At 41.6% G+C, this 15,000-nt stretch overlaps 1 protein-coding gene across 7 annotated transcripts in view; it reads right to left on the reverse strand.

The window, feature by feature from the left end:
• Nucleotides 1-3,975: 3,975 nt before the first annotated feature.
• LOC102938901 (protein adenylyltransferase SelO) overlaps nt 3,976-15,000 on the reverse strand; it is a 42,824-nt gene continuing 31,799 nt past the window's right edge. For 3 of the 7 annotated variants that reach the window (XM_043541363.1, XM_043541359.1, XM_007058483.4), the window contains 3 exons: nt 13,923-13,966; nt 7,049-7,128; nt 3,976-6,830 (listed from right to left, as the gene is read on the reverse strand). In XM_043541363.1, coding sequence (XP_043397298.1) covers nt 6,708-6,830; nt 7,049-7,128; nt 13,923-13,966 — 247 coding nt within the window. In that variant the 3' untranslated portion in view covers nt 3,976-6,707. Of the gene's footprint in view, nt 6,831-7,048; nt 7,129-7,156; nt 8,173-11,455; nt 13,725-13,920; nt 13,967-15,000 lie in introns of those variants that run through there. The other 4 variants (XM_043541360.1, XM_043541361.1, XR_006289079.1 and 1 more) reach the window with 4 other exon arrangements.

Consider the following 15,000-nt stretch of genomic DNA (forward strand, 5'->3'; position numbering starts at 1 on the left):
CGGGCATGCCGCATTTTCCCCGCCCACCCATTGCTTCCTGTGGCTTCCCTCCCCCACCCTAGCTCACCTCTGCTCCCCTGAACAAGCCACCGCTCTGCTTCTCCCCCCTCCCTCTCAGGCAAGGGAAAGGCAGTGCATTCAGGGGAGCAGGTGCAGTGGAGGTGAGCGGGGTGGGGGGGAAGTGCAGGAAGTAATGGGGGGGGGGGTAGAGGAACCGCTCCCCGCCCCAGCTCACCTCGCCTCCCCCGAGCGCACCGCCGCTCCGCTTCTCCCTCCCAGGCTTGCCACGCACGAAGGGAGAGGGAAGAAGCAGAGTGGCGGCGGTGCGCTCAGGGGAGCAGGCCGAGGCGGAGCAGAGGGGGCACGTTCCTAGGGGCGGCCTGGCCGGCGCCGGAACGCCGCCCCAAGCACCTGCTTGTTTTGCTGGTGCCTAGAGCTGGCCCTATCCGTGTCCTTTCAAGGGTCAGCAAGACAAGCTTGCTCGGGGGAGCCCTCTGCGGGTCAGAGACAAGCCCCTTGGTAACACTCTGGCCAGGCCCGCTGATGGCAGAGGGGCAGGGGATACTGCCTGGGAGGGCTGCCGGGCTCCTCGGCGTGCATGGGGTGGTACTGGCGGCAGCTGGGCGGGCATGTGGAAGCCCTGGCTGTGCCAGAAGAGCAGACCCAGCAGGGCAGCTGGCAGCAGCTCGCTGGGCACCAGCCCGTGCAGGTGCAGCACCAGCCCAGTGTCAGGCAGATTGCATCCAGGCGGGCACAGCTTGTGCAGGCACCACTTGCAGCACGTGGTCCAGCTCTGTGCCCACGTGGCGACGCCACGCCGAGCCAGCAGCAGCATGAGGCCCGGCTCCAGCCCTCCTTGCACGATGTGCAGCAGTAGTGGCTCCCCGCCCCAGCAACCCGCCCCCTGCTGTGCACATGCGGGGGCCAGCACAGGGATTTGGGGAAGGAGTTGGAATATTGTCAGGGAGGGGGCAGAGTTGGGGTGGGGACTTTGGGGAAGGGGTTGGAATGGGGGGCAGGGCTGGGAGTAGCGGGGGAGTTGAGCACCCACAGAAAAGAGGGGAAGTTGGACTCCTATGACCTCAGCCATCCCTTTCTCAGGGGCCCATTGACTGTTCTGCACTGGAACCTGGAATTGCTGTTGGTGGGCCTGACTCTGGCAATTCCTTTGGGGGGGGGGCCACAACCTGGTTACCCTTTTCTTAAATTATTGATGGGCTAAGTGTTATTTAATAGAGCCCAACGCCAAACTTGTAGATAATGTAACTGGCATCTAAAAACTTAGGGTAACAGCAGCAGCAAAGTGGTAGCAACAACGGCAGCCTGATTACCAATATTATTAGACAGAGCAGAAGGACCCTAGACAAGTCAGAGGGATTACAGAAGGAGTGATTTTCTGTTAAGGAATGACTGGGTATGCCTGTAAATAAATCTGGATGCCTGTGTCTGAGTGCAATCCACCCCCACCCATTCTGTCACCATTTGGTCAGTGCTTACAGGATGTTAGTATTAAATAATAAATGCTTTCTTAATATGTAATGTTAGGTATTACATTGTAACTGCATATAGTCTGTGTATTTTTTTTATTCTCCTGCGCTGCTTTGGTACATGATTTCTAAATGAAAAATAATTGTATTCTATGATGTCTTATAGATTATAGTGTTTTTTCTTGCTTCATTGAATGTATTGTAACTGATTATTTCTTTTAAATAAATGATACTTTGTTTCTGAAGAATTATTGCTTGAATGTCAATCCTTTAAGCCGACGGCTTTATCAGTATCCTCCCATGGGTTAGCAGAATTAGTCTGCTCTGGGAAGTCCTCTGTAGGTTAGAGACAAACCCCCTGGTAAAACCCTGGCAATTCCTCTAAGGCAAGCCACCCCTTATTACCCATTTGGGCGGAGTAAATTGACCATCAATTTATGGTTATAGGCAAGCCAGTACTGAGGGTGCCTTGGGTACAAATAGTGGGATAACACAGTCAGGTGGCAAAATTTGCAGGTGTTACAAAATTACTCTAGATAAGACCTAAGCTGGCTGAAGAATTCCAAAGGGATCTCACAAAACTGGGTGACTGGGCAACAAAATGGCAGATGAAATTCATATTGATAAATACAAAGTAATGCACATTAAATGAAGGGGTCTAAATTCTTTCTTATCAATCAAGAAAGAGATCCTAGACTCATCGATAATTCTCTGAAAACATCTGCTCGATGTGCAGCGGCAGTCCAAAAAAGCTAACAGAATGTTGGGAACCATTAGGAAAGGGATAGATAATGAGAGAGTATCATAATGCCGCTATATAAATCCACAGTATGGCCACACCTTGAATTCTGCATGCAGTTTTGGTTGCTTGATCTCAGAAAAGATATATCAGAACTGGAGAAATAAAAAGACAGAAGGGCAACAATAATGATGAGGGGTATGGAACAGCTTTCATATGAGGAGAGATTAAAAGGAATGGGACTATTCAGTTTAGAAAAGAGAAGACTAAGGGGGGATATGATAAAGGTCTATAAAATCATGAATGGTATGAAGAAAATGAATAGGTAAGTGTAATTTACCACTTCACATAACACAAGGACTAGCAGTCACCTAATGAAATTAATAGACAGCAGGTTTAAAACTAACATAAGGAAGTACTTGTTCACACAATGCATAGTCAACCTGTGAAACTCACTGCCAGGGGATGTTGTGAAAGCCAAAAATATAACTGGGTTAAATAACTAATAAGTTGTGGAGGATAGGTCCATCAATGGCTATTAGTCAAGCTGATCAGAACACAATCCTATGCTCTGGGTGTCCCTAGCCCCTGTCTCCCAGAAGCTGGGAGTGGATGACAAGTGATGGATCATTTGATAATTGCCCTGTTCTGATCATTCCCTCTGAAGCATCTGGCACTGGCCACTGTCGGAAGACAGGATACTGGGCTAGATGGACCACTGGTCTGATCCAGTATGGCCATTTTTATATTCTTATGACATATACGGAAACAGTTCTGTTTTTTGTTATCCCTGCCACTACAAATTTACTGGCACTTGTGTTGGTTCTAAATTCCCAGGCAAAAATGTTGTGAATATCTATCAATTACTTAAAATAAGAGATCTTTAACAATGCAGTCGTCTTAAAAAACGGCACACACATGACTAGTCCTGGAAATGGAGAGAGAATTTTTAGATTCACAATTGTTAGAACATATAGAAAGGTATAGTTAAGGCCACCAAAATGACCTAGCATTACTCCCATCTTTCACAGATCTGCCATCACCAGCAATTACTGCATCTTGTTTATAAGACAGACATTTTGATGAAGGACACTTGAGGAAAGATATTTTGGAACAAGTTTAAAGAAGTTTACAGCTTTGGCCTACGAATTTCTTAAATACATTAAATCTACTTTGTGCATAATTTGCTGCTTGAATGGAGAAACTATTGGCTTTGGTTTTGTACATAATGTAACTGTTACGCTTGTAGTTCCCCGTTCTTCCTACCCTGCGCTCTTATCATGTAAGATGTCTAATTTTTCATCTGGATTTAAGAGATTTATGGCTATGTGTTTATATTATGTCTCCCATTATAACACTTTTACCTTATGAACCCGGCCAATGGGAGCTGTGGGAAGCAGCGTCTGCAGGCGAAGAGGCTGCAGGAACTTGCTGGCTGCCGCTTCCCATAGCTCCCACTGGCCAGGAACAGAGAACCGCAGTCACTGGGAGCTGCAGGGGGCAGTGCCTATGGACGCTGAATGTCAGCAAAATGTCTCTCAGCCCGCAATCAGATTACCCTGATGGGCCGCAGGTTGCCCACTGTTATAAACCCTGCATATCTTGGGAAATTGTCTTGAATAACCAACCATCCTGACATAAAATATTCTTTTCTGACCACTCGGAGAGAGCTAATGTAGGGGGAAAATACAATGGATATATTTCTGGAATGGTCACTATACTGCTAAATTGCTGCTTTTTTCAGAATCAAAAGATGTTAAAGAAAATTGGAGTTTCTAGTCCTATCTATTCAAAATCCAAACCACTGTGAAGTAATAGTTCAGGAAGTGAGACTGTAGTGAGAGATTCTGCTTTGAATGTTCTAAAATACTTTGCAGCACCTTACTAGAGGCTTACAAAAAACCCTTGGAAGGAGTTTAAAAATACTGAAAAATTCACTTCTTCCAACTGATATAATTAATGTGGTGACAGTATCAGGACACTTTGGTTTGCATAAAATAGTAATTAGTTTTAAGATTAAGGCTCTAAGTAGAAATTAATGATAGTTTAAATTTAGAAAATCCAACATGGTTGATCAAAATGGCAGGGATGGGGATGACATAGTTCAAATTTAGGTAGGGGAAAGTTCCAGCAAACAAGATGGTGTTAGAGGGAGGAACTTAAAAAGGTCTAGAATCTAAGATGGCATCAGGGGAGGAGCGTTCCTACCTAAAAATAAGTATAATGTCATGGGAAGGAGCTGAAAAGCTAGAAGCTGATTGGCTGAGAGAGCAACTAGTATACAAGACCAATAGCTAGCAGGCTGAGACTGTAGTGGGTTTGACAGCAGGCTGAGATTATAGGAGGCTTTCAGCTAACAGGCTGAAAGTAGTGGGTTTGAGGCTTTGCATAAGAATAGAAGCTGCCCAAAAAGAAAAACTGAACATCCTGAAAAGCAGCTACCTGAAAACCAACCACCTAGAAAAACAGCAGCAGCAAAATTCTAAAGTTGCCAGGACAATGAGCAACTGCCTGCTAGCAGCTATCTTGCCAACAGCAACAGAAAAGCAGCAACCATCATTGCATCTGCAGCCCAACTGAGCAACAGCACAGCTGTGGAACCCATACTTCTGGAAATCAGACAAAGCAGAAGGACCAATTAGACAGGTCAGAGGGAAATTCTGAATAAAAAGTTCTGAATAAAAAGTCTGATCTTCTTTTCTCCCTATTATTTAAGAGCATATAGATTTGTTTGTAAATAAAGCTGGATGCCTGCATCTTGAGTGAGATCTCCCCTACCCGTCTTGTAACCACTTGGCCCGTGCTTACAGGATGTTAAATGTTTAACGTTAAGGGTTAATGTTGATGTCAAGTAAATGTTTATTTTTAATGTGAATACGGTAATGGTTTTTCGTATGTGTACAGAGGTCACATATACCACATAGTATTAAGTACAGGGTTAAACTGTATCACTAAGCTAAAAGCCTTTTGTGTATACGGTAAACTCTATGTGCATGTTACATTGAAACTATTGTATTTCCTGTATGTGATAGTTATCCTATATAATCTGTGTCTTTCTTTTCGTTGCATCACTTCTTTTAAATGTAATTCTATTGCATTTTACTCTAGTCTATGTATTCTCTCTTGCTTCATTAAATAAATTGAAATAACCACTTATTTCTTTAAATAAATAAATTCTTTTGTTTTTAAAAAATTACTGCTTCTGTGTCTATCCTTGAGTGGAAGGCTGTATCTGTGTCCTTTCAGGGGTTAGCAAGACTAGCTTTCTCTGGGGAGCCCTCTGCGGGTCTGAGACAAGCCCCCTGGTAACATCCTGACAATTCTTTTAGGGCAACCACAACCTTGTTACCCTTCTGTTAAATTAAAAGTGCTGTCATAGGCTAACATATTTGGCGTCTAAAATTTTAGGGTAAAAAGATCACTTAATTCTTGAACCCTCAGATCTTCCAAATAATTTAATTTACCTTAACCATTCCAGAAAAATTCTAGCCTTCCATAACATCAATTATGAAATTAAAGGCTCATAATGGAAGGCAATCCCAATCTCTAAGGATGGGAAGACTAGCATCTCTACATATTTATCCATTGGATTGTTAAGTGACATACTTCCAGAAATATCTCCATTTTTTCCAGTGTTTTTTTGCTAGACTTCCACCGCACAGCTGGAAGGTGAGTATGAAAGGCATCTTGATCTAATTTAAATTTATATACTGAGTTATCTTCAGGAAGATTCCATATCCAGCTAGTAAACATTCCCTGAGGAATTACACCAGTACAAAATAAATCTTAATACTGTTGTCAAATGCTAAAAATTGGAAGTTCGGTGAGCCAAGCCCATAGACAGCTGGGTATACAAATAACATCCCACTTTAATCTTGGACAATTAATTCCATAGACAGATGTGCTCACCATTTAATTTCCTTAAACTATTTGGTAGTTTAATGGGAAGCAATGAGGTCATCGAGATAAAACTTAATAAGGACACCATTTTGCAATACTAATCCTGTCCAGCTAAGATCTGCATTTGCCTCCTGCTTCAAATCCCCAAATACCTTCTTCAGAACAGAATATAGTTATGTTTGAACAGTGTCACACCTAGTGGGGACATTAATCAAAATATTCTATGATTAAAACTATGTCAGGCAAATTTTAAACTTATCAAGAAGCAAATAATCAAGACACAGCAATAAGAGGATTTGGGGAGGTTAATGGGACAGCCTGACTGAACTCTATTTTCTCTTGGACACAAATTAATGCATAAATAGGTTTGTGGGTCAGAGCTAGAAATTCCAGCAAATTACCTACGATGGAGCTCTGCATGTTTCTATTTCTCTTGACAAACCTGGTCAAAAGTTTACACAGCAGAATGGACGGAACCACGCCTACAGTGAGAGAGAGGGTAGTATTGCCTAGATCCCCACACCAGTTTGAAGGCTTGAACTCTGACCCCACTCATTTTCTCTTGCTTCAGCTGCTCTTCATCAGGATGAACAGCTAACTTTGAGGTCTTTGGCCCAAGAAGGTGGACGTAGTGAATAGCCAGCTTTCTCTGCTGCTGCTTGCCTCTGAAAGGGATGTTGTAAAACTTCCTGCAGGAGATGAACCTAGAAACAATTAAAATTGAGAAGCCATTCCACACAAACTTGTTTTGTAGGTTCCCTGGGGCAAAACATACTAAGCGTTGAACTCACTCAAGGAATTACTCCTCTAACTGCTTATTACTACTACTATTGGAGAGGAGTACCGGTCAAAAGTGTTATGAACACAACACTAATTTCATTAGCTCCATAAATGTAATTAGTATGTAAGTAGACAGTTTTACCTCTGAAAAGTCATTCATTTTAGCTTTTTGTACTGCTGATTCTGCCATCCAATTCCTAAGTACATATCTAGGATTGACAGCTGAAATCAAAGGAAAATCCAGTTGAATTCGGTTATAAAGAGTTGAATAATTTATAAAGTATAAACACCATAAAAAATCAATCCATATTTCTTGATTAATAACCTAGTAAACCTATCCAGACTGGTTAATAATTAAATCACGCAGTATTTTAATATCATGTGCCGCAAAGAGCCGCAGGAGACACATTAAAGAGCCACTTGCTGCTCACGGGCTGCAGTCTGAATATCCCTGGCCTAGGTACTAGCTGAAAGCAAACCAAGATGGGACAGAGAGGCATACTTTTTTTATTTCGAGGGAGAAGATACTGCTTAAGGACAATACATGAAAATACACAATGTTAAGCTACGGGAGCTCTTGCCAGCATTGTTCTAGGAGCTCAGACTAGGCCAAGAGCAACGCTCTATTACATATGGGGAGGGAAAATTAATTCCATTTCACAGAGGATTTCAAAATTGTTTCAATGATTTCAAAACTAAATTTGCCCTGGTAGGCTTAAGGGGAGTCAGGAGCACCAGCTGAGTCCAGAGCCTCAGAACTTGGGAGCCAGCACTCCTGGGGCTTACAGGGTACAGCTATACTTGAATAAAAGACCTGTGGCATGGCCACGGCTGGCCTGGGTCAGCTGACTCAGGCTTGAGGAGCTAACAATTGCTGTGAATACATTCAGACTCAGGCTGGAGCCCAGACTCTGGGACCCTCCTACCTTGTGGGCAATTTTTAGCCCCACAGCCTGAGCCCTGTGAGCTGGAGTCAACAGACCCAGGCCAGTCATGGGTGTTTAACTGCTGAATAGACATATGCATAATGTCTTGGCTCCCACTCAGCCCACCAGGCGGGCTGCCAAAGAGGAGGGTGGGCAGACTGATAAGGTATCAGGCAGGTTCCATCAAAGCCCTGCCTGAGTTACACTGAACCTTGGTTGAAACTGAACTGTCTCTGCAAAACATTTCAACAAATCTGCATTCTCCAGTGGAAAAAAAGTTCTGTTGGAGAATTTCTGACTAACTGTAGTCCTGATCCATAACTGGGACTTCTAGCCCTTGCTGCAACACAAATAATAATTATAATAAAAACTTTCTGCAACATTATTGACTGCTATTTAACATTAGTCTTCTAAAAGCACATGTAAAATAATAACTATCCCTTAAAATGGATAAAACTTCAGCTAGAACAGGGGGATCCAAAATACGAAGGTCAAAATAATCATGGTCAACACCCCAGTAGTAGTGGGAATTTGTGCCAAACCTAGTTTTTTAAATCTTATTGATAAGCCACAATCTAATCTCCTTCTATTTTTCACTCGACTCAATGAAAGCTTCCGAAAGAAGTACCTGATCAATATCTCACAAAGGACTATAGCTACCAGCTGCAAATGCAATTACACATGTGAATAAAACTTTCATCCAACAGCTTCCAAAGTAGCATGGTAACTAAAGATGAAGCCTACAATACTTTTGGTGCAAAGTAAGATCAGATCCCCTATTGACTGTGCACCATCTGTGCCTCAAGACTTTCAATAGTTCAAGGTCCTCGATATGCAAACTTTTCACAGATTTCACTGTGGAGCCACAAAATGGCCAGGCAAAATCTCTCTCTAAAGAAGGACCTCAGGATCTGGCTCTCAATATGTAAAAGAATAGCTGAAAAAGCAGCACTAACAACAGTGAATAAATCTAAAAAAAACCATTTCTCCCACAGGGCTCGATCAAGCATACAATGTATAATATGCCTAAACAAATCAATGGTTGTCATATTTAGTAATTTTGATGCTCATAACTTTAACTATTAATTGTTAACATTTAAAAAAAAGCCCTTCCTTTCCTAGTGAAAGCCAGCAGAGAACAACTATGCCCACTACTAATGGAAATAGTCAAAGCCTCCTTCAGGGAACCATACCTACCACACTCTTTCAAAAACACAAAGTTCGCCTAATCCTCAAGAAGCCATCGTTTGACTGTGACGACCTCTCCAACTATTGTCCCATCTATAACTTCCCATTCATGAACAAAATAGTAACCACCAAGTTCCAACACGTGACATCAGCTAACATGCTGGATGCCTCCCAAGGGCTCAGACCAGGGCACAACACAGAGACAGCTCTAGTGGCACTAAAAGACAACCTTCTTATGGCCACAGACAGTTAAGATCTCCAGGCTCATGCTGCTGGACCTCTCTGCAGCTTTTGACATAGTGGGCCATGTGGTATTGTTAACCAGCCTACATGATATAGCAGGGACAGATGGTCAAGCACTACACTGGCTCCAATCATTCCTCTCCAGCAGAACTCTAAGGGTGGTGATGATGATGAACTGGCTCCTCTCCAAAGACCCTCACCTTCCTCCCTGCAGGGATCCATACTATCTCTTCTTCTTTCCACTGTCTTCCAGACAACTGGCGGAGACAGCGAGGTGTCATGGGCTCAGCTGTGAACTATATATCTCATTCTCATCTGATGCAATCACCACCACTATTATGATAACACAATGCCTGCAAGGCATCAGCTCTTGGGTGAAGAGAGGCTGGCAAGCTGAACTAAGGCAAGACCGATGTGATGCTAATTGGAGAAGGGAAATACTTTGATGAACTAACCATGACACCGTTTTCACCTTCCACTCAAAGCATACTGCCTCCATTTACCAAGTAAGTGTCAAGCCCCAGGATTCAGTTTGACATCTCACTAAAGCGTGGATGACCTGGTAGCATCAGTATCTAAAACTACCTTCTTTTACTTCCAGCTTCAATGAAACATTGCTTTTTCCTTGAGGATAAGGACTTGGCCACAGTGATCCATGCACTTGTCTCCTCCAGGCTGGATTACTGTAATTTACTGTATCTGAAGTAGAATGTGGAAACAATGCACAAGCTCCAGCTCATACATAATACAGTTGCACAACTCCTTCACAGGATAGGCCATCATGAGCACATCAGGCCTATGATTAAACCCCTCCACTGGCTCCCAAACAGCTTCTCATATCAGTTTAATGCTTTGGTCCTAATCCTCAAAGCAGTTAATGTAGCTGGGACCTGGTCTATTAAAGAATGAATTTTGACCTAATATACTAACTGATGAGACAGTGGCACTCCTCTGGAACAAGGTAGATCACAAAGGCCAGGACACATGAGAGTTGAGGAGATATGGCTACTGAATAGACATTCAGAGGAGATTAGGCAAATCCAGAGTCTGTCTGTCTTTAGGAAATGCTGCAAAATCTTCCTCTTTGAAAGGTCTTTCCATCATATGATATTCACAACACTGAACCACCCCCTTCTATGAAAAAAAGGTAAGTTAATAAAGTCCAAACAATCAGAACCACAAATCCTACCCCTAGTAGAGATTTTACCTTGAAAAGAAAAAAGTGACAAAGACTCCATGAAGTGCACTACAGATTTCGGTATTGCTAATGATTTTACATAGATGGCGCTCAGATATATTACTCCTGGGGGAATTTTGCGCCACTGCGCATGTGCAGAATTCATGTCCCCCGGATTTTTTCTCCGCAGAATAGAGATTCTGGTGGAGAGGTGCTGCAGTTACTCTTTTCGTCCACCAGGGGTTGCTGTGGTGCCAGGAGAGAGGGCAGCCAGCCAGAGAGGCTGCATTCCTCACAGCAGGGCCAGGTGAGGAGGCACTGGACAAACAGAGTGGGGCACACAGAGCTGCTAGGCAGTCACGGATTGGGATTCAGAAGGGCTGGGGGCGGCAACTCAGGAGCTAGTGGAGTGACAACGTTGAGCCAGGGGCTGAATGGGAGGGTGGGCTGCATGGCCACAAGGGGACAGGAGGTATGGGGCTGCAGGGCCACATGGGGATGGGTGAGGGAGGCTGCAGGACACATATGGCAAAGGGTAGGGGAGTGCAGAGACACACAGGGACGGGGCAGATGTGCCTGACTGAATAGCAGAAGCTAGAGGTCAGCCAGGGTCTGCATGGGGGAAGCTCCCCAATTCCCTAATAATTCCTCCCCCACCCGAAAAAACCTTTTCCATACTTCTCTCACCCACACCCAAAAACCCTCCTGGTTCACGCCCAGGTTTCTTCCCTCTCCCTCAGCTCCTCCAAGCCCTCAAGCCTTTGCACTGCTTCTGAGGAATGCAGGAAATGCATTTCTGTATTGTAGTTTAAATGAATTACTCAAAGTTCTGTATTAATATGCCTAGTAAGGAATCTATTTGTCAAAAACACATTTCCTGAATCTTTTTTTTGGTCTGTATTGTTACAGACATACTTGCTGACAGATAAGTTGAAATAAATTACCGAAATAATTAAAACTGGTCTGATTATATTGTGTTATTTTTAAGAATAAAATATGTATAATTTTGCAAAATTTTAAAGTATTATGTGCAGAATTTTTAATTTTTGGCACAGAATTCCCCCAGGAGTAATATCTGATGATAAGCAGCAGTATAAAACTATGCTAGGATAAGAAATGATTATATGATTTTAGTAATTGCATGTTGATTAGGAAATAATAAAGTTTTGTCAGTATTGCTAGGTCATCTTTAAACAATGCATAAATGAGATTTCAATATTATGTACACAACAGAAATTGATCTTTTGATATAAAATGGTATTGAAGTTATAATGTTAAATCCAAGTCTAGTGAGAAAGAGTGATGAGTGCGGTCTAGTGATTATCAGGAGCTGCAAGCTAGGATTCCTGGGTCAACCATTGGCCTGCTAAACCCAGGGTTGTGAGTTCAATCCTTGAGGGGGCCATTTGGGGCAAAAATTGGGGATTGGTCCTGCTTTGAGCAGCGGGTTGGACTAGATGACCTCTTGAGGTCCCTTCCAACCCTGATATTCTATGATTCTATGAGCTAACTATCAACTCCACCCATTGATTCATTCTGGAGCTTTGAGCTAGTCATTTAAATTATGGGCCTCAATTTCCCCCAAGTGATGTGGATAATCACAATCATAAAAACTACTAACAACATTTACCCTATCTCACAAGTGAAGCCTGATGATTATTAATGCACTTGTAAAGTGATTTGAGATCCTTATATAAAAGGGGCAATAGTAGCAGTAGTAGTAAAAGTACTGATATTTCTGAAATAAATACTATTTTCCTTAAGAGTTAAGATTTCATACAGATATTGAAAATCCCACTTATAATGCTCCGATGTAGATTTACTTGTTGAGTTATATTTTTAGGTGCCAGTTTACCTCTCCAATACCTGTGTGTGTTAGTAACAGGATTATTCTAAATTCGGGGTGACAGGAGCACTGAATCTAGCTCAGAATCAAAGTAAAGTTCACTATTTGATATCTCAGATATCAGGCTAGATTCTCTTAGGCTGCATCTGCTTCTACCTGCCCTTGCCAGGGTTGAATTCCACCCAGAGGACAGTTCAAGTTCCTTGCTGGTGCAGAGATGTGCAATTTAGTCCTCTCTCTGAACCAGCAGAAGTGATTTCAGTCCTTTATCTCAATCACAGTGGTAAACTTTCATTCCTACCAGTCAATTTACATTCAGAAGACTGCCCCCACAGTGGAAAGGGTTAGAGACTTCAGATTTTTAAATGAAAACTTAAATTAGTCTTGGCTTTCAGGGAATGTAAAAAACAGAGGAAATGTGGATTCCACATCCATGGTCACAAAAGCCAGCTATGTACATTTCTGATTTCCACATCATTTTATGGAGACTGTTGGGGGAAAGGGATAAAAGCAAGTTTTAAAAAAACAGAATGTTTTTTGTTTCAACATGTTCAAAGCCTTTTTGTACAAAAATAGCAACTGGTTTGGTACTGCATCTTAATACCTGCTCAACAGAAAAAATGGTGCAGAAAAGTAAATTGTACTTCACAAGTTCTAGATAAGCATTCATAGAGAATTATATTTGGCTTTAATCAAATAATGTAATGCAGAACAATGTGATGTATCTTGACCTTTGAAAGATTAGAAACCAATTAATAATGTTTGTTCATTAATATCTTTCACTTAAACTGCCACAGCAACAGGATGAGATTAGTTGTTCACATTCTAAGTAATTATGAAGAGATACTTTAAATTAAAGTAACTGAAACTGTGATAATTTACACAAGGAAAAAGTCTGAAGGGGTTGCGTGGATCATTTTAATTTAATTAATGTAAACACAGTATAGAAGGAGTGAAAACAGTAACCGCTGAAGGAATAAAGCTTCATTTTAAGCCATGAACGTCATGACCATTTGTTCAATTGAAGTATGTATATACAGTTCTGTCAGGATACATTTAGCCAGATTCAGATCTCAATTACACTGGTATAAATCTGAAGTAATTCTATTGAAGTTTAACAGAATTACTCCAAATGTACAGCAGTGTAACTGAGACCAAAATCTGGCCCTTGTTTCTTTTTTTTCATAAAAATATGGTACTTTTTAGTGCTCCTGAAAGGAAGGGGTGGATAGCCTTGAAGAACCATGTTTTGTGCAGCTAGGCACTACTTACAAGTGTGATAGTGCTTCTGAGTTGTTGGGGGATTTTGTTTGAATGAAATGAAAATGAAACAAATACAATTACCATGAAATACAATTACTCAGTCTCTCCCCTCAGACAAAAAAAAGCTGTACCTTGCACAGTACCCTAACAGTCACAGACTCAGGCTCTGTATAACCTGCAGGAAAGCAAATGTACATATTTCTATTCCCAGTGGACAATTTTGATACTTTCTTCAGACCAGTGACATGTCACAACCACAGTAATTATTTAATGGAATACCCAGTGCGTGGATAGCATACTTCTGTGAATAAACTGTTACCTAATGATTTCCAATCACCTGAAAAGTTCTAAATTCTCCAATTGATGTACATACCTGTCATTCTTTTTCTTCTTGTACTGTCTGAATCACCCATGTTACTATATGTGGAAAACCAAAAAAAAAAAAAATTCATGAATTTTGTGCACTTTAACTTCTCTTCTTCATACCACATTTCCCTCTTTTCCCTTTCATTATAGTTTCCTATCCTACTGTAAATAGAAAAAATCAATAATTCCATTAGTTGAACAGCAAGAATTTAACAAACATAACTGGCATATCTACTTTCCCTTTTATCCCTCTCCTAACATTTTCCCAAAACATCATTCATAAAGTATTCAATCTACATTTGTTTAGACTCTTGAAGTACATATACTCCCTCAAGGTTTCTCAGAAGATAATGCATCCAGTGCAAAGTGGCTGAATTTAATTTCTGTACTGAATATATTCTAAATGCATTCCATTTGACATTGTTGACCTAATTTCCTAAACTGCATATGATCAAATGCAAACGGTAAATACTTATTCACTGGCATAAATGCCAAATTACAAATCTCACTGGACATTTACCAGTATCTCAGATTTGCAGCTGCAGCTATGGCAAATGCATGTGCAAATCAGGCACATAATTTTGCCATGCATTTGTGGGGTTTATTTACTTTTTTAAATATTTTGTTCTACTTCCACTGAAGTTAATAGGAGTTTTGCCATTGTTTTCAATGGAAGCAGGATTAACCCCCTAAGTGCAATTATACTCTGAAAAGTGACTATGAGAAAATGGCATTTTCTTTCTCAGCACATTTGCTCCCTGAAAATTGTATCTTTAAAGAGAATGAGAATTGTTTTGAGTTTAAAAATGTTTGATTTCTCATGTTTTGCCACTATCAGCCCTGCAGAGTCAACACAACTATGTAAGAGCAAACAGGGTTCTTTCTTGGCTTATGAAAGAACAGAATTTTAGCTGGTTCCAACTGCGAAGCAGACACCTATGTAATCCATTGTCTTTCAGTTACACATTGAGTCACATCTGTGCAGTCCCCCATGTCCAAGGCAACAGGGTTGCATAAGTGTATGTGAGAAGAGCACCTGACCAGAAGTGAGAAACACAGCTTGACTTTCAAATCCCAGACTGAAT

The sequence above is a fragment of the Chelonia mydas genome, chromosome 2 (genome assembly GCF_015237465.2).
Source record: "Chelonia mydas isolate rCheMyd1 chromosome 2, rCheMyd1.pri.v2, whole genome shotgun sequence".
Lineage (NCBI taxonomy): Eukaryota > Metazoa > Chordata > Testudines > Cheloniidae > Chelonia > Chelonia mydas.